Source organism: Sebastes umbrosus, chromosome 14, assembly GCF_015220745.1.
Source record: "Sebastes umbrosus isolate fSebUmb1 chromosome 14, fSebUmb1.pri, whole genome shotgun sequence".
Lineage (NCBI taxonomy): Eukaryota > Metazoa > Chordata > Actinopteri > Perciformes > Sebastidae > Sebastes > Sebastes umbrosus.
This window is the reverse complement of record NC_051282.1, coordinates 11,909,981-11,929,329: the sequence shown is the minus strand read 5'-3', so window position 1 is coordinate 11,929,329 and position 19,349 is coordinate 11,909,981. Positions and strand designations below refer to the sequence as shown.

Here is a 19,349-nt window from a genome sequence, read left to right as displayed (position 1 = left end):
CTCTTATTTTGAACATAACCTGCTCTGGAGGAGGTTAAGTATTCAGCGTAAGTTACCATGGCGATCTACCCCGTCGTAGGACTGAAAACCCAGGGTTAAACCTGAAGTTACCTCGCTAACCCCAAATCCTGCTTCATAGTACAGGCCTCTGATGGTGCTGACGTGATCCAAACATTATAAGCATTCCAATATAGAGAGACACACAATCTAACTTCAGTGTAATCATGATCCTAACACAGCATGTGCTCACAGTGAATGAGAAAATTGTGACAGTATGCATATATGTGGAAATGATGGTCTGTTTTCCACCACCTGTTGTGGTGGAAGCTGAAGCGTCGGAGTCATCTCATTTTCTGGCTTCATGAATCATGACTGACGCAAGCAAGGAATGGTGTGTGTGTGTGTGTGTGTGTGTGTGTGTACGTGTTTCACTTTGACTGGATGTTTACCTGTGTTCTCAGGCATGGAGGCCTGATCGGTGTTTCTCTCTTTCTTAAAGATAATGTTGCCAAACTGCAGCACTGAAGAGACCACCTTCAACATGCCTGGCGAGGATAAGATAAGGATAAGATTAGGTAATTGCAGAGTAACAGAGGAAACAAATGTAATTATAGAAAGAGAAGGAGAATATGAAGGTACTGTGTTTCAGGGCACATCTGGAAGTACTACTCACAGACAATCTCTTCATGGGAGAAGCTCATGATGTGCATGGCATCCAGAGTCTCCTGGAAGTTATCCTTGTCCTGCTGGCCAGGGATGGTGACGTTACCGTTCGACAGGAAACGGTAGTTGTTAAAGCCTTCAAGAAGCAGGTCCGCTGAAGAAGGAAAGGAAAGAAAGTATTTTAATGGTAATTTTAACCAGCATCCTCATATTTATGCTTTAGTTTTAAGATGTATGTTTTTCCAGTTAATGTACTGTGCTGCGTGTTGGGATACTTTCTGTTCCTTAAGTGTATTAGGAACATGATGCCCTCACAATTACAATTTAAATGATCGTTTGATGGACAGACACATTACAGGCATGTGTTACATTTACATCCATGTTCAGTAAAGAAAATTCAGTCTAGACTAAGAGAGTAAGCAGATAAGTGAGGGAGAGATCGAGTGTAGGGCCGCGACTAACAATTACTTTCATTAAAGATTTATATGTTGATTATTTTCTCGATTAATCTATTAGTTGTTTGGTCTATAAAGTGGTGAAAAATGTCAATCAGTGTGTCTTGTTTTGTCCACAGATCAAAGATATTCAGTTTACTGTCACAGAGGAGTAAAGAAACCAGAACATATTCACATTTAAGAAGCTGGAATCAGAGAATTTTGACCTTTTTTCCCTTAAAGAATTACTCAAACCAATTAATCAAACATCAAAATAGTTGGAGATTAATTTAATAGTTGAGAATTAATCAATTCATCGATTAATTGTTGCAGCTCTAACTGAGTGACCTTTAACACCCACTAGTTCGTAACAGAAATGTGCTATCTAAACATGTTCTGCATCATCATGAAACAACTTACTAACAAGCTAAATTAAAAGTTGAACGAGGGAAATAGATTGGTTGGCCGGTGCTAATTCAAACAAGCTTCCTTTATTAGCTCTGTTCCTCGCCTGAGGTAAACTGGCACAAACATGAAAACCTCACTGTAATTGCTCTGGTGCTTATGTTTAAGACACTCACTTCGGAGATGCTCTCCAGCCCCTGCCAGGAGGCGGTAGAAAATGTGGAAGGTCCTCTCATCTTTGGCCTGTCTGATGGCCCTCGACTTCTCCAGAAGATCTGAGAGCAAAGGTTAAGGACTATCTAGGAAATAACAACATGGAAAAAAACAGGGAACTGATACTGCTGTTGTAGTAAATGTAGAAAAAAACTACCTTCTGCGTATGAGGAACAACAGGTTGAAATCAAAGATCTTAGAAAAATCCCCAAAATCCCTGCAGAATCAAATCTGTATTCTCTGTAGAGTGTTGCAACAAAGAAATATTATCCTGAGGCGCTTTATCCATTATTTTCCTCAACAGGCATAAATAAACTTGAACTAGAATTACCGCCTCGCGGTTGTATGCCTCCACCAACCACTCAAGTTTGAGTTTCTTTAGAGCTCAGTGCCCTCTAGCTCCGTCTGGAGAATACGCAGAACGGAGAATGGCATTCTTGTGGTTAAGTGAGCGTAAGCCGTGGTGAGCCGTACAGCCTAACCACTGCTCTCAGATCTAAACTCAATGTGTAAGCCATCTTTTAGCTCCCTTTGTTGTGTTAGAAACAATCCTTAGACTGTCTGCTCCTCCAGCCTGTCCCAGTAATGAGGATACAAGTTTCAATATTGGCCCCGACGATGTAGCCCGTGACGTCAAAGTTGATTCTGATGAACTTCCCCTGCAGGGAACAAGATGCATGTTTATGTTAAAAAACAGTTGTTGAATTTGTTGAATCTTCACAGATTCATTAAAGAAGTCTATGATGTCAGTGTGTACTGTACTGTGTGTGTGTGTGTGTGTGTGTGTGTGTTTGTGCATCTGTCATATATTTCTTCTCTCTTTGTACACCGTTGCATTTTAAGTATAACGTTGTGGATTCTTGCAGACGACAAAGACACAGGAGAACAAAATGTCTATATTAGGAGAAGCCAGGTTAACAGGTCAGAAAGAATCTCAGGCATGTCTGTGGTTTCCTGTCAGTGAGTGTGTGTAAGTGTGAATATGTGCCCATACGTCTACTGGTCTTCATTGCTCCTCATCTGAGACAGCCAGTGATTCATGAGGGCTGAACACCATGGTGGTTAACCTCGGCCGCATGGTTTACTTAGTCATGCAGAAATAAAAATGCTTGGAGCGACAATTGATGTGATATCTGCAACTCATCAGTACAAGATCAGAGATAACAAAAATACTACAAGTGCAGCTTCAGTCCACTTAAAATACTACATTTTTCATGTAATTATAGTATTAGAGAGCCAGGAACATATTTTAGCCACCTAAAAAAAAAGCCCACCTAAAAAAATCAATATCAGTTTAAGTGTACGCTATATTTAGAACATTTTCACCACTTTACTTTGCCGTCAGACAGCTATACAGTCTATGTTTCCGACAGGGAACTGAAGCCGTTATCTATGCTCTCGCCGAAGCAACCAGACTCCATTGAAATAAAAACAGTAATTTTAAATTGAAGAACACAGGGGTTTGCTGGTCTACTGCTGCCTCGATTGGTTAGTTTGTTTGTGCTATTGTGTGACTTTGGTTAGTTTGGATTCACCAGAGTCACACAATAGCACAAACAAACTAACCGATTGAGTCAGCGTTAGACTAGCAACCCCTGTGTTCTGCAAGGTAAAGTTATAGTTTTTTTGGAGTCTAGTGGCTTTGGCGAGAGCATAGATGAATACAACGGCTTCAGTTCTTTGTCAGAAAGGGCTGTCCGATGGCAGAGTAAAGCAGTGAAAATATTCTATTATATAATATAACATACACTTTTTTTAGGTTTGCCTTTCTTCTAGGTGGCTAAAATACATTTTGCTGCCGGCCCCGTCCACAGCAGTACACCGCTTTGGTTCTGCACGGTAACTCCTGTCTGCTTCTCTTAAGTACGTGCTGACCGTCATCTACTGTAAGTAATATACTGACTATGGATAAGTACCTCATACAACCCTATTTCAAAACACCCGAACTATCCCTTTAAAATAAAAAGGCCCCAAATGAGATATTTGCAGAATGGCACTGGATGACATGAAGCAGGAGGACTTGGGTTTAGATTATGTACATTTCTTTGTACATATCTGTTAAGGCAAATGTAAACTGCACTGATAGGCAATGAGGCATTTACGTAAATCTGTATCCCGTCTGGTTACTATCTGTACATATGTTTAAATCAAACAAATGATCATTTTAAAACAGAAACCGTGAACTCACAAAGCGAGACGAGTTGTCATTTTTCACTGTCTTTGCATTGCCAAAAGATTCAAGGATGGGGTTGGCTTGCAGGAGCTGGCGTTCCAACTCACCCTGTGGAGAAAGACGGAGAGGTAAGAAGCCAACTAGCTGTCAAACATTTCTTATGTCTGGCACCACGTAATGAATCTTTTTATCATTATTAATAACAATTTTCTGCCAAAACATACACAAGCTGGTGGTGAGAAGAAAAAAAAAATCTTCGAAAACAGAGCAGCGAGAGAAAAATGTAGCCACGTTAACATGCTAAACCGATCTTACTGACAGTCAGCAATTTATCATGGCTCTGTTGACTTTACTTTAGTCACCTGCAGTACAATGTGATTCTTGTCAAGGGAACTCAACAAGTTTAATGGGCCAAGAGTACCAAACAGTTTGAAGGAACTCGTGAAACCACAAAGCCAACACGGCGAGTGTGTTTCGACACATGCCCTATAGTGAGTGGTTAGCTCGGGTCGATGAGTGAGAGCCTTCTTCCGGCCTGCACATTCCTATGGTTATGATGATATACACTATATATACGAAGACTGTACCACCACGATGGTAATGATGGCTTCCTCCCAAATCTCCAAACCTGGGTAGATATGCGGTTGGGACATTCCCTACACAACCCTAGAAACCTCCACTTCCCCTACACATGACACAATCCTCTATCCAGGGCAGTACAGAAATAGATCCTGCCTTGAACTGACTCCAGGATGCTCATCTGGACTCTGACTGCCCAGCGGGAACGGAGTGGCTGGCTGATGATATAGACCAGCCAGAAATTGCATGCTAAATTACCGCAACTTCATCATCATCATCGCAGTACGCAGGTTTTGGTTGATTAGGAACGGCAGGCTTGATAGGAACGCAACCTCCAAAGCACCTTGGATAAAAGGATGAAAGCGGCACGCCTGCCGTTTTCCACATGTTTTAGACACAACATGTGAACGCCCCACAGATTAGGGAAAGAGTACATCGCGGCCAGAATATCACTCACAGAAGGTGCTGCTCAAACACGGAAACATGTAAACATCATAACTGAAAAATAACATGTGCTCTTGCATAAAATTGTGAAAATAAGTTGGGAAATAATGTGTCTTCCGAGGCCCTATCGTGCTTGAAGAAGTTGGTCAGAATTGATCAGCATGACACTGGGAAACGACAAGAAACAGGGTTCAGAACAAAAGTTTCCTGACTGACAAGGTTTCCCTCTGCTAGTGGTCTACATACAAAGTTTAATCTCTCGGCCCAGACATGGACAGTGTGGTCCATCATACAGCACTTTGACATATTTGTGCAGCCTCCTGTCTGTCTGAATGTGTTAGTAAAACCCATCTCTCCTAACGTGGATTTTACTGAGGGAAGAAGGGAGTAACTATCCTCCTCCTCGTGTTTTTCATTTATCTTCCAGGCTCTGAATGACATAGAATAACACAGTGCATACATCCCTGTGTAACTAAAGAATAAATAGGTATTCCCATGCGTCTTTCTCACTGAAAGAAATATGAAAGTCTGGTTCCCTCTGGTCTGCTTTACCTCTTCTCCACTACTTCATCAACCCCCTTTTCACCCCCTTCTCCTCCACCTTCTCTTCGCTCTCCCTTTATCCCTAGTTCCACATTCCTCTGGCCTCTACTCAGAGGCAGCCGTAATGCAACACAGAAGGAACGCAGCATTAAGGAGGTCAGTTCGGATGGTGTGCTGTGGCAGGGGAGCGCTGAGGCGCCGTGTTACAGCTACTGAAACACGGCACATTAAACTAGCATTCACCCGGATTGCGTGTGCTTAAAGCTGCAGGTTATAGGTTGCAGCTAAGGCTCTGCTTCCTTAGTTATTAAATTTAGAGAGGACACGGAAACATCAGGTATTGATTTAGGGAGGGAAAGAAAAATAGCTACCGGATAAATCAAGCTGAGAAGAGGTGAGCCAGAAAATATCAAGTTTTGCAGAAAGCACGAGAGACAGAAGATGGAGCTTGGGAGAATTCAGTACTGTGTCAGCAGCAGAGTCTCATTTGTGTTACTTCTGGGACAAAACATTGAGGATTAAAATCTGAAGATGCAGGTGAGGTTACAACATCCACATAGAAACAACCCCTGTGTTTGGTTATTGAGCGGGCAGCAAATGCCACATATGGATTGAAGGACACAGTTGGTTACTGGAATAATATGATCACAGCCAAGGTTATAGAATAGGCCAATGAATTATTAAGTGAAATGCTCTTCAAACTACACTCATGCATCTAAAAGAGTACATCAGCAATGGAAAACATGCATGAATATATGAAAGATGAAGCTTGGCATAAAACATTTGAGGAGAGATGTTTAGTTGGTGTGGTCGGATTTTCATAGCTCACGTGCTCTTCCTAAACATCATGTAAATCCCAGAAACAGAGGGCTGCTGAAACTAGTCAGTTAAAGGGAAAAGTCACCACCTTTTACGTGGATGTCCAATCAGTGTTGATGGTAAATGTAGTCGATTGAAGCAATATATTCCTCAGTATGTGCTATATTGACCGAGAAAGCAGAGTTCACAGCTGCAAAATCTGTTTTTCTTCCTGCATCCAGCGTCGTCATTAACATGACAGTGACGTAGTTGGATGCAAGAACTACAGGCTACTTCAGCTTAGTCTCCGACACCGTCTGCCATCGTAGCCAGGGGGTGTGCTGTAGATCATGGTTCATGTTGGTTCTGACTACGGAGCCTCCTTGTTTTTATTTTATTACCTGCATAAGTATAGGCACAACTCAGCTACACTATGTTTTAACTGGGTGTCAGCTTGCACGCAATGCATCCTGGTACATGTAGGAACTGCCGACCCAGCTTAACAAGCAGGAGAATTCAGCTTCTGGATCAATACAATACGCACTGAGGAGTTTATTGCTTCAATCAACGACATTTACTATCAACACTGATTGGACATCGACATAAAAGGTGAATTTCCCCTGTATTTTCGAAAAGCACATAATGTGAGCAGTGTAATGACAGGTTCTTTTGGATTTGACTGACACGTGTTTCTAATGAAACATCTCAATATGCAACTGTCCTAATAAACCCGAACCAACTGATAAAACAAAGTGTTTTAGTATCATGAGCCTGCTGGTTTAATGGCAGATCCAGAGGGCTTCAAATAATCATGTGAGACGACTGAGCCAGCACAAACAAATGCCTCATGAAGAGAGAAGCTTAGATTAGTCTGTCAGCATCATTATGGAAGCGGCTGAGATTTGAGAGAGAGAAGGGCATGCACGTACACGCAAACACCAAAATGGACCACACACTCGTTTTAGGAAGCGGGAGATACACTTGCCTGGAGCTTGAATGCTTTGGGAGATTCGGGCTGTTTGTTATGGATAAACAAATGCAAGTGTTAAAACCTGAAGCGCTTATGTCAGACACAAGCCACAGGAAACAGAACACCAGTACACATTTGGCCCAGAGTTGGGTACACTCTCGCAATTGGATGACATGAAGCAAGAGGAGTGACCAGTCAGGCTATATTAGAATCTATCAGGTTAGCTGTGGATTACAGTTTTTCTCAATTGTTTACACACAAATATTGGTACTTGACACACAATGACCACAACATGTAACTCATGCACCAACCCCCTGAACCAATTCTGCTAAACTACAAGCACAATTCCTGCTTTACACTCAAATTGCAGTTCTAAAACACACTTTTTTTCAAAAGACTACACACAATTCTCTGCATTTGGCACAATTTTCATGAAGAAAATCTCGTTTTCACAAGGAACACACTGTCATTCAAAATTCTAAAGTCAATTGCCCTACTATGCACACTGACTCATCACATGGGCAAACACCTGTCACACAGTGTTACAATTAGCAATCAGAGCTTTAGCATAAAAGGGCAAACATTGCTTATGATGTGGATGAGGTGCTGTGGCCAGACCGAAACAGAAGAGAGGATGCAGCATAGTTTTTTTTTTCGTTTTTTTTACTGTAACTGTATACAGTAAATTCTTCTGTTGTTTTGTATGTAGACCACTGTATGTGCAACTTTGTGTTGGTTGGGATGTTCACTGTGTACATTGTTTTTGTGGGGAAAATAAAATATATTTGTTACCGTGTATTTGTGTGTTCTGAGTATAAAAACGATATTCTAAAATATTTTACAACACACTTATGTATGTACTGTCTGTAGTAAGTGTAACACTGAACAAAAAAAAGGCCTAAGTCATTATGATGAATGGAGAAGAAGTGTTTTCCATTCATCATAGTGTTTTACATTGAGCACATCAGTGTTCAACTGGTTCTTATAAATGTCTATTCATATGATGGTTTGTGTGTGTCATTTGAAAACAAAATACCATTTTGAGAAGAAATAACATTGTTTTGAATGTAAAGTTTCATTTTGCAGGAGAATTGAGGGGTTTTTGCCCATTGTGTGTGTGTTTTTTGATTTGTGTGTAGAGTTCTGAGAGTATGAGGCATGCTTTCAGAAAATGTGTGTAAACAATCGAGAAAAACTGTAATAGACTACACAACTTGTTATCAGCTGAATATCAAAACTAAGCTACGCACTTGACTTTGGATAGAACACAATAACATTACAATTCATTCATTGAATAGTTTGACATTTTAGGAAATACACTCAACGTTTTAAGGCGGAGAGTTAGATGAGAAGATGGATACCACACCACATGTCCGGTAAATGTGAAGCTACAGCCAGCAGCTGGTTAGCTTAGCTTAGCACAATGACTGGAAGCAGAGGGAAACAGCTAGCCTATCTCTGTCCAGAGTTAACTAAATCCACCTGCCAGCATCTCTAAAGCTCACCGATTAACACGTTATATTGTGTTATAAAATCCGTGCAAAAAACAAGTGTAAAAAACGGCAATTTGCCGAACTATTTCTAGGCTCTGAGCAGTTGCCAAGCAATCAGCGGAAACTTCAGGCGGGTATCCCAAAATGTCAAACTATTCCTTGTTGTTCATTTTTTAAGTTAAGAGGTAAAAAGATGGATTATCAGCAAGGATAGTTCAAATGGGAGGTATTTGAGAGGAGAGGAGAAGATGAGAGGAGAGGAGAGGATGAGAGGGGAAAAGAGGAGAGGAAAAGGTTAGGAGAGGAGGAGAGGTCAGGAGAAGAGAGGAGATGAGAGGGGAAAAGAGGAGAGGAGAAGAGAGGATAGGAGGGGAGAGGTTAGGAGAGGAGAGGAGAGGAGAGGAGAAGAGAGGATAGGAGGGGAGAGGTTAGGAGAGGAGAGGAGAGGAGAGGAGAAGAGAGGACATGAGATGAGAAGAAGAGATGAGAGGGGAAACGAGGAGAGGAGAGGGGAGAGGTTAGGAGAGGAGAGGAGAAGAGAGGAGAGGGGAAACGAGGAGAGGAGAGGGGAGGAGAGGAGAGGAGAGGAGATGAGAAGAAGAGATGAGAGGGGAAAAGACGAGAGGAGAGGGGAAACGAGGAGAGGAGAGGGGAGGAGAGGAGAGGAGAGGGGAAAGGTTAGGAGAGGAGAGGAGAGAATAGGGGAAACGAGGAGAGGGGAGGTTGGGAGAGGAGACGAGACGAGAGGATAGGAGGGGAGAGGTTAGGAGAGGAGAGGAGATGAGAAGAAGAGATGAGAGGGGAAAAGAGGAGAGAAGAGGAGAGGAGACTGGAGGCCCGTGCTTGGCCAAGGATAGAGTAGGGAAAGTGTAGGCAGTGGGGGCTCTCACAGGAATGTTGTGGTCTTTGCGTCCTTTGTGTGAGGAGGCAACGTGGGCCAGGTACTGGATGACCTTCTTCGTGTTCTCGGTCTTGCCAGCTCCTGATTCACCTCTGAAAAACAAAGACAGCATGGATATACACATGGACAGACAGAGAGAGCGAAAGTGTGAGTGAATATAGAGTGAGAGAAAAGAAAGACACATTGTTTTCACTTTAGTTTCACTTCCAACAAACACTATTTGTTTGCAATCCCGAATTACAGGCGTTTAAGTTGTGAGGCATAGCCACATTACGGGAAATAATCTGTTTGAGTTGTCCACAATTTAGCAAGGTACACACAAAACACTGTAAAACCCAAACCACAATAACCAGTCATTATTGTGGATGAAGCAAGGAAAGAACAAACAAAGAGAGGTAGAGAGAGTGGACGACCATCAAGCTATCTATTGTTGTTTTCTAAATCCATCCATTCGTCTGTCAGCCTGTTTTACTGGAGAACGCTGTGGTTTGGTGGGCCAGTCTCCAAAGTTTCCAGGCTCTGCTTTTGGGCCGTCTCTAATGATAGCTGTGTTCAGGCAGAGCCGTCCGCAGCTCCCACAGCCGGGTCCCGGAGCCCAAAAAACCAGGGCCAACGTCAAAACCAGGCCAGCAACACTACATCTAGCTACATACCGGTGGCTTTAGTCTAGCTGGCTATTAGCTCTGCTGCACAAAGACCACTGCTGCACTAGAGTTCGATGGGCGAGTCCTCCAGCACAGGATATAGGCATAGCATATATAGGTCAAGTTAGTTACGCATCCCAGTTTGGCTTGATGTCTTCATAGTTCTATAGTGTCGTAATATTTCTCGTAGAAATAACCATTTGCTGACTTTTACAGCTTTTATCCTTTTTTCTTATAGCTATGATGTGAACATGGAAGGTAACGGGGTCACTTAAGGCAGGACCCCTCACTTTGTGTATATCTTCTGCCTCACATTGCTGTTCATCACTCTCTCACAACTCTCATACGTCAGAGGGTCAACAGTTTTCTCAACTCTTAAGTGAGAGATTCTACAAGTTCTCTATCTCATGTGCTGCTCCCTGTTCTGTTCTTTAGGATACAGCATATAGATGATGTAGGCTTGTGTTGATAGTGAGCTGAGAGTTAAGAGCATACTTTTACAGCTGACTACAGCGACTTCCTTCACCGATGGCGCGACTAACTGTAGGGCAACAAGTCAATACCAGTAACTGGCCGTTCACACAGGACCCGGGTCTGCAAATGTTATTCTGATCACATCACTGCTAAATCACATAACTACACCAGGCCTTCTATAATTCTAAGCTATGCTAATTATGCTTGTGGCATTTTAACTGAATTAAAAGTGGTTGTCGGAAAGTTCATGCAGTCTTTTTTATTCTAAGACTAAGTAGAGTCAGACCCAGGGAATGAAAACAGCACCTGACACCTGCCAAATACAGGGTAAATGTTGGCTGTGGCAGATTAAAAGTTCAAGTCACCTGCCAACATGGCAGATACACCTATCTCCCGATTCGATACTATCACGTTACTTAGGTGCCGATTCCATATGTATTGCAATTTTTAAGTATTGTGATTCTACAAGTATTGCAATTCGATATTACGATTTATTTAAATTTTTGTTAACCTTTTTAACACTGGACCATGGGAAAAAGTTGAATCATACACTTCTAGGGTCATTTACTCTGGAAAATATCTAAAGTGATACAGTAAACATGTTTAATTTTCAGCATGTATGTAGTCAGAGATGTCCTGAAGTCAAATATATGAGTTATTGTCTGGTATTATTTATTAAATATTTTGCAGCGACCCAAAAATCAAAGAATAAAGACGTTTCCCTCACAAAGTATTGGTATTTTCTTTTAATTTATATGGGACATGTAATGTTTTATACTTCTGGTGAATATAATCCAATCAATCTTTTTTCCATATATGTATTTTGTATATACAGTACCGTTTATTAACACCTTATTCTGAAAACCAGACGTAGTCACACGCGTCCGTCGCTAGCTCTCCCGTCAGCTCCGTTCTCTTTATACATCCACGGTCAGCTCCATCGGTGCCGTTTGAATGCATTTAACATTAAATGTCAGTATATGGGTGCTCTACAGTTGTAGCGTCGGCCCATTTGACCACGGAGATGCGAGTGACTGCTGGCTTGACCGCACGTTACCGCAATACGATAACATTTCCTGTCCATGACAGAGTTAGCATGCAGCTTTAGCCATGACGTCTAGCTCTGCTTTTCCTGGCAATGTGTGAACTCCAAAGTGTTTCCATACTTTACTGGATGTGTAGTGTTTACCACTTTGGATTTAAAATGTGAGAGTGCAGGTCGTATCAAAGCAGACCCTCCGCCGTTTTCTGCTTTCTCATTTTGGCCGGCTGCAGCCGGCTGTGGTTTGTTTTGGTTGACTGATACGGAAGGGATATGACGTCACGTTACTCTGACTACAACAATAAAAGCGGTCACTTCCTTCTACCTCTGCATAGACTCAAATGAAGCAAATATATTGATTCTGGCATTAAAAAAATCTATTTTGAAATCGTAAAAACTAAAACTGCGATACATAGGTGAATCAATTTGTTTCCCACCCTGAATTTCTACTGTCTGGTAGGTAGTGGTCTGATCCACTAATTCAGTGTTTATATTTCTAAAGCGTTCTTCATAGATTTCAGAAATGGCAGACAAATAAAAATGAGTGGCCAGTAGAAATGTTCAGTGACCTGCCACAGTGGACGGTGAGGAAAAAAACGGAATTTCAGACCCTGATCAGACCCATATAAAGCTGGCCTGCACACCCCAGGATTAATTTTCCTTGGAGGAAGAGTAGCATGTGAAATAGTAGTGAGACCACTTGATGCTACATCTCTTTAATGAGATGGAGGTTACGGTGAAAGTACAATAAGAAAAGATAACATAAGATTAGATAACATTTTTGTGACCTCAGGAGGAAAATTTAGAATTACAGCCTCACAAGACGAAGTCAGAAAGATCTGAAGATCTATTCTCTTATTCCTCAGATTGTTCTGGGAGATTCAACTGAGATCAATATAGATGTCTTCTCAGTGATGAATCAGCTTCTCTAAACTGGGTGACCACCCTGCTTATTGAACAGTGCTGTTAAAATGGCTCCACTGTAACCAACAGGGGGTGTAGTTTTTTAAAATCTAGGACAGATTATGCAACAGCGCATGTCTGCTCATTGGCAGCTTCAACTCAAGCCACATTGAAAGAGTGTGGCACTTAATTACTCTCTGCCAAAGACGATGAAGGCAGGGCACCAAACCGCACTCATAACTCCCTCAGTATTGGGCAAAGCCGCTGCGCAGCCCAGCATCCGCAAAAAGCTATTTGAAACCGGTCTTTAAATAAAACAGCAGGACGATGGGAGCCAGCCAACTGACTCAGGGTGAGAACAAGAAGGGAGATGGGGAAAGGGTTACTTCACAGAGACGAAACAACCAGGAAAAGAGTAAATTCAGAAGTGATGATCCGTATAAAGTGCTCTCATCGTAATGTGTGTTATATACAACTATTAATTATTATTTTACTTCAGAACAAGAAGTGAGACGCTGTCTTTATAGAAGATAACCTTATTAAGGTGCAGCTATATAATCTTCATCTTGAGACAGTTTCATTTTCCAGCCCGTTAAGCTGCTTTATCACCAGAACCACCTTAACAAAGAGATCATCTGTCCGAACAGAGCAATGACCTCAGGAGAGGAGAGGCCAAGGAGGCAATTAATAAAAGAGTTAAGAGTTGCAATACTTACGTGCAAAGGATTGATTGGTCCTCACGATCTGTTCAGAGAAAACAGAAAAACACAGTCAGCATCTTTCCATCTTCCCTCCGGTTTTGCTGGACTATAACACACTCAAATGCAATGCAATTTAACCAGTTATTTTTCTTGGTACAGGACACAGCATCAACATGAAAATACAGGAGCTACTGTATGCTGGGTAAGACTGTATGGTAGAATTGCTCCTAAATGAACACAACTGATATTGATTTTTCCAGAGAATAATGGGAAACACTGGAATTTTCCTCCAAGGACACTTTAGTCACATTAATCCAGTGTGTGTGTACATTTAACAGCTCATTCCTCAGCCTCCTTCATCCATCCCAGACTACCCTGTAAAGCCATGCTGTGTAATGGCCATAAACTGACACCCGGACTAGTAACCGAAGCTCTAACACCTTTCATCACAGAGGAATTCAGACTGAAGTCCAGATGACAGGATTAGCTATGCTCACTGAACTGTGTGACCTCTCAACTTCGAAGGTCCTGCTGCGCACTACAAAGAACTACAAAGACCAGGACCCAGAGGGAACTGACCCGTTTATCAGCTAACATAAACTGTCACAAGCAGAGCATGTCCTAATTTAATATACCCACTGGTTTACATGTTTTTCACATATTTCTTTCATATTTAGAGAGGATGAGTTAGGTCTGTGAATACGCCAGCTTTTACTTCCTCAGATTATCAGGCGAAATGTTTTAACATCCTGTAGATCAGTGCTTCCCAACATGTATTGTGTCGTACTCTCGTAGCTCATTTATCCATTACTTTTAGCTAATGCTTTCAACTTGTCAAATAACCCATCTTCTTAGTTGATTTAGTTGAATTTAGTTGAGTTAATTGAGCTTCCCAAGCACAACCGCAGAAGTACCACCTGGGGTACGAGTTCCCCTGGTTGTAAAAACTGAGGCCTACTTGACCAAAGGTCAACAAGAATACTTCATGAGATAATGTAATGAACAAACAAAAAAGGAACCAAAAACAACGCTTAAAATGTCAGCTTGATAAATTAATAGAAATTACGTAATTCCTCAACGTAACCTGATTTCAAGACATTCTGTCAAAAGCAACTTCTTTATGATTTTTAATCACTGATCTATCATTCATGTTAACTAGGGCTGTCAATGTTAACGCAGTTTTAAAGCTAGAGTGAAGATACTGGCATATTCATTCATTCATTATCTGTAACCGCTTATCCTATTGAGGGTCGCGGGGTCTCTGGAGCCGATCCCAGCTGAATAATAATAATAATATATACATACATTTGCATAAAGCAGCATATTTGCCCACTCCCATGTTGATAAGAGATTTAGATACTTGACTCATCTTCCTTTAAGGTTATTGTTGAACAGATTAATTTGCAATTAATTGCGATTAACTATGGATAATCATGCGATTAATCGCAATTAAATATTTGAATCGATTCACAGCTCCAATGACATGTATCCATGTATCAACCTCAAGAAAGTACTCTAACATTCATCAGTTCACATGAAAGGAGCCATCTGATTAAAAAAAACATGTGAAGTGCAGTAACTGTTTTCTTTGACTGAAACTTACAGGCGTGACTTAAAATCACAAAACTATCTGCTTGTGTACTGTGTGAGGGATGAACCCCGAAATGACCGCATCACATGGGTCCACATCAAAAAGCCAGAGGCTAAAACGGAGGTAAGTGGAATACAGGAGGAGCAGATATATGGATACCTTGTGGCACACCATGTCTATCATCACACAAACAACCTCTGTGTGCAAACAGGCTCTTTGAGTTGAGATGATATTTTGGATTGCACACAAGACGTTGAGGATATCTTTCATCATGGCAGTGTAACAATACAGAGACAACAACAGGATGGATTATGATTTTAGAGTAATACTGTTTGTACTTTGTGTGTCCTCCTGCTGCCCTTCAACCGTTGCTAACATTCTTGTGGCAGGAAGTACGGATATTTTTCATTTCCTGAAAAAGACAAATTTGGGAACACCTCCACATTCCTAAACTCAATAAAACTGAAAGGAAAGGGGCCACCCCATATGCACCCACATGTCACACATTGTTGAGGAATGTGAGCAGATTGAGCTGTTAGATATTACACTGTGGCTGTGTTAAATGCTTTCCTTTGTAGTTCTCTTCCTCCATTATGTTTGAATAAAGGCCAGTTCAGCTGAAGACCATTATTAGTTACAACCTCTAATGGATAATGTTAGTAGTCTCTTTAATAGCCATCCACTGTAGGGATGAAGAGTTGAGTTGTTTCCACAGAATAACACATTATCCTCCTATAACCCATTAGCTCACACCTCGTTGATGTGGGTCAGCTTTCCCAGACGGATCAGGCAGTCTTTAAGGTGTTATCTACCAACAAAGAAATTACCTTTTGTTCCTGCACTTAAGCGTGAACTTCCCTCGGGTGAGAAAAGCTGGAGACAAATGAGTTTGGCTGCTCGTGTGTGTGAGCATCTGGAGACCTTGTAACAGTAAAAGTCAGTTTTTCTCATCCAAGAATGATGAATTCAAATGCAATGCAGACACGCTCCAACACAATATGCAGAAATAAAACAAATGTATGCACACTTGTGTTGGATGAGAGTTACTGTAATAATGGGAATGATGAATGAGCTGCTCACTTTAACTGGCCCAATCTCCCTTGATGATGAGGCAGCCCGAAACACAGGTCAGAGTTTGATTACTCTTCCAGTCTGTGTTTCACAGCCAGATCTACATAAACCTGAAGCTTATCAGATTCACCAAATGTTGATTTTCACAAGACCTTGCACCTCCAGCCTCGCTGGACTGAGGCATGCAATGCTGCGTGACCTATCATGAGTATGAAAACCACATACACACTCACTAAACAGCCACTCAGAGCAACATCAATTCAGCTTTACATGATTAAAGAGAGAACCAGTGTGACCTCATGCTTCTGAAATTCACTCATGACTGCAAACTGCAACAAATGGGGGGAAAAAATCTGTTACAAATTGTGTACTTAAAGTGCCACTCTGGACTTTCCAAATGTCCTACAACTGCACCCAAATGTCCAAACAGATACTTCAAGTGTTGCTCTGGTGCCTTAATAAACACCATGTGACAGATAAGTCTTTCCTGAGAAAAAATCCTCGGGTGCACATGCTTTGTTCGCTGGCAGCAGCAGCAGAAGTCATTTGTTTGGAGTTGTGGCAGCATGAGCAGTAATAGATACCATGCATTTACAGAGAAAAACTACAACAACAAAAGGAAGTTCAGACAAATGTGTCACGACAGTACAGCCTTTCACATGTTGTAAAGCTCTATTCCTGTGTGTGCCTGTCTGCCTATCATTATGAAGCAATCTCTGATCAGTGTGTGAGATAAGATGACCTCAGCCGACCCCTGTTGACTGATCTGATCACTGACATGAAATGGCAGAATGGCAAATGTCCTTGAAAGGTAAATGAAGAAACAGATGGACCTATGAGAGTGAGGTTGAGATGTCTTTGACTGCGAATGTGTTTGTGAAAATGTGACAGGGATCAGTCCTAGCTGATGGGAAGGGAATTGCAAAGGAAAGCTTGTTCGAGACAATAAACGGGTCAGCAAACACACCTCCATTAGAGCTACTCTCCCTTCATTCTCTGCTCGTCAGACATCCGTTTGTCCTCTTTATACTTTTCATTTGACCTTATATTCCTCCGTGGACATCCATCACCTCCACATCTAACCCCTCCAGCTCTTTCCCTGATAGACAATCATTCCTTTAATGTAACATTCCCTTTGTGATTGTATTCTTCTGTAAGGTCACACAACATAAAATAAATACTGACTTCACCAGCCAGAAGCAAAGGGAAGTTTTGTAAAAGCGTCCTCTTCCATCAAACACATGCTGCTCCATCCAGTAGAGAGCAATCAGACACAAGTACATTTAGATCTTGTGATCTTTGACAGTCTGGTAATTATAAAGATATGTTAAACTTTTTGTGATGAATATGTTTTGGTAAAATTTAATTTTAAAATGTGCAGTTTATAGGATTTGAAGGCATCTAGCAGTGAGATTGCAACCAACTGAAACTTCTCCTCTGTGCCAAGCGTGTAGAAAAACTACGGTGGCCAACGCAAAAACAAGAATGGTCCTATCTAGTGCGGGTGTTTGGTTTGTCCGTCCTGGGCTACTGCAAAAACATGGAGGCCAGCTCCGTGGAGAGGACCTGCTCCCTATGTAGATATGAACTAGGGGTGGGAATCAACAGAAGCCCATGATATGACATTATCACGATATAAGTCACAATACAATCTTATTGCGATTTTAAACATTTTGCGACATGCTGAGTATTGCAATAAGATATATTGTCTTAAAGTTACCTTTTTTCAACTGCAACTTATGCAGTTTGTCAACATCTGTTTTATCTAATAAGATACAGTTTTCATTCTATTCATCTCAGAGTTTACAATCACATATCTTCAGGTCAGAGGTCAAGGGACCCCTCTGAAAAGGGCTGTGCCAATTTTGCCAATTTAGCGTTCTTCCCGACAAGCTAACTTGGAAAGGTACCAATCGATTCCATAGAATTTCTAATTTCATATGATACCAATATCTTCACTCCAGCTATAAGACTAAGCCTGTTACAACTTCTGAATGACAGAAGCATCCTTGCGAACCGACGAATTGTTAAGATGTTAATAGTTTATAAAATAAAAGATCGATACTTGATGTCTGTGTATCGATACAATATTGCCACGCAGAATATCGTGATACTATGCTGTATTGATTTTTCCCCCACCCTAATATAAATAGCTCATTCTAAGGTAACAAAAACACAACAAATCACATTTTCAGGTGATTATACACTAAAGAAAACATACTTAATAATATTATATTCCATTTCTCCCAATAGATCCCCCTAATTGTCACACACTGTCTTTAACAATCTAACGTGACCTGTGCTGTTTGAGTGGGTGAGTGCGTGCATCTATCTGGTCCGTGCTCCCACCTTGGTTCTCTTGGCAGCCGCTGCTTCCTAGATCCCCACAGCAACTAACTGCTGGGTCATATTTACCCAGGATGCCATGCTGGCACAGGCGTAGGCGGACCAATCAAACAGAATGCGTGCTTCCCTTCCAGTAGCTCATTACTGCCTCACTAAATCTTTACCCCCTTTGTGTTTCCCCTTTCTCTCTGTTGCTCTCATTTCCCCTTTTCCCCCCGTGAACGCTGCAAAGCGAGATTACTCAGTCAGACCACTACAGAGCAGGAACTTTACTGGAAACAAAATCACTTTTCCACACAGACAGATGTTTTTAATTTCATCACCTCATCAGAACTTTTAGCTGCACTGTTATTTCCTCCGCAACAACTCACAGCCAATCATTTAGGTAATGTTAATGTGGGATGGAAATAAGTTGGCCCATTCATTCATCGAGTTTAGGTTAGACCACAGTTCAGTCTCTGTTTGGAAACAAGCTAAATACAAATCTAAATGACAGCACAGGAAAAGGCAGCTTTCAGACCAATCAGTATTGCTGCCACAGTTCACTGCAGGGTGAAATACTTCACTTCTACTTCATGCTCAAGATCAAGAGCAGGCAGTTCTAAAAACAATACTTTCAACTGATGTAACAGCCATTCCTCTATAGTGACACTTATTTCCTGAGCTTGTTATATAAATGTCACTTATCATGTCAAATCAAAAAGGCTGAAAACACATTATTCATTAAACACACTATTTTGCACTCCAATCAATTCAAACAACTGCACACAGTCGGTACACAAAACCGATACACGTATCTCACTTTAAACTCCCACAGTAGGAGACGAGCCTGTGTTTCACAGCAGGGTTCCCTTTGTCGCTAATAATTTATCCCACACGAGGATTAAAAAAAACTCATTCTTCACATTCCAGAGCAATCCCCCTCTCCCTCCGTCTCCACAAAAGCCCCAATCGTTACAAT

The 19,349-nt window shown here is 41.4% G+C and overlaps 1 protein-coding gene across 5 annotated transcripts in view; it reads right to left on the bottom strand.

Moving 5' to 3' along the window:
• The window catches only part of LOC119501457 (myosin-10), a 77,957-nt gene that overhangs the window by 27,596 nt on the left and 31,012 nt on the right, over positions 1-19,349 (bottom strand). For 3 of the 5 annotated variants that reach the window (XM_037791828.1, XM_037791827.1, XM_037791830.1), the window contains exons 4-11: positions 13,396-13,423; positions 9,606-9,708; positions 7,238-7,267; positions 3,904-3,996; positions 2,311-2,374; positions 1,679-1,777; positions 674-817; positions 450-545 (exon numbers count right to left, since the gene is read on the bottom strand). In XM_037791828.1, coding sequence (XP_037647756.1) covers positions 450-545; positions 674-817; positions 1,679-1,777; positions 2,311-2,374; positions 3,904-3,996; positions 7,238-7,267; positions 9,606-9,708; positions 13,396-13,423 — 657 coding nt within the window. The remainder of the gene's footprint in view (positions 1-449; positions 546-673; positions 818-1,678; positions 1,778-2,310; positions 2,375-3,903; positions 3,997-7,237; positions 7,268-9,605; positions 9,709-13,395; positions 13,424-19,349) is intronic. The other 2 variants (XM_037791829.1, XM_037791831.1) reach the window with 1 other exon arrangement.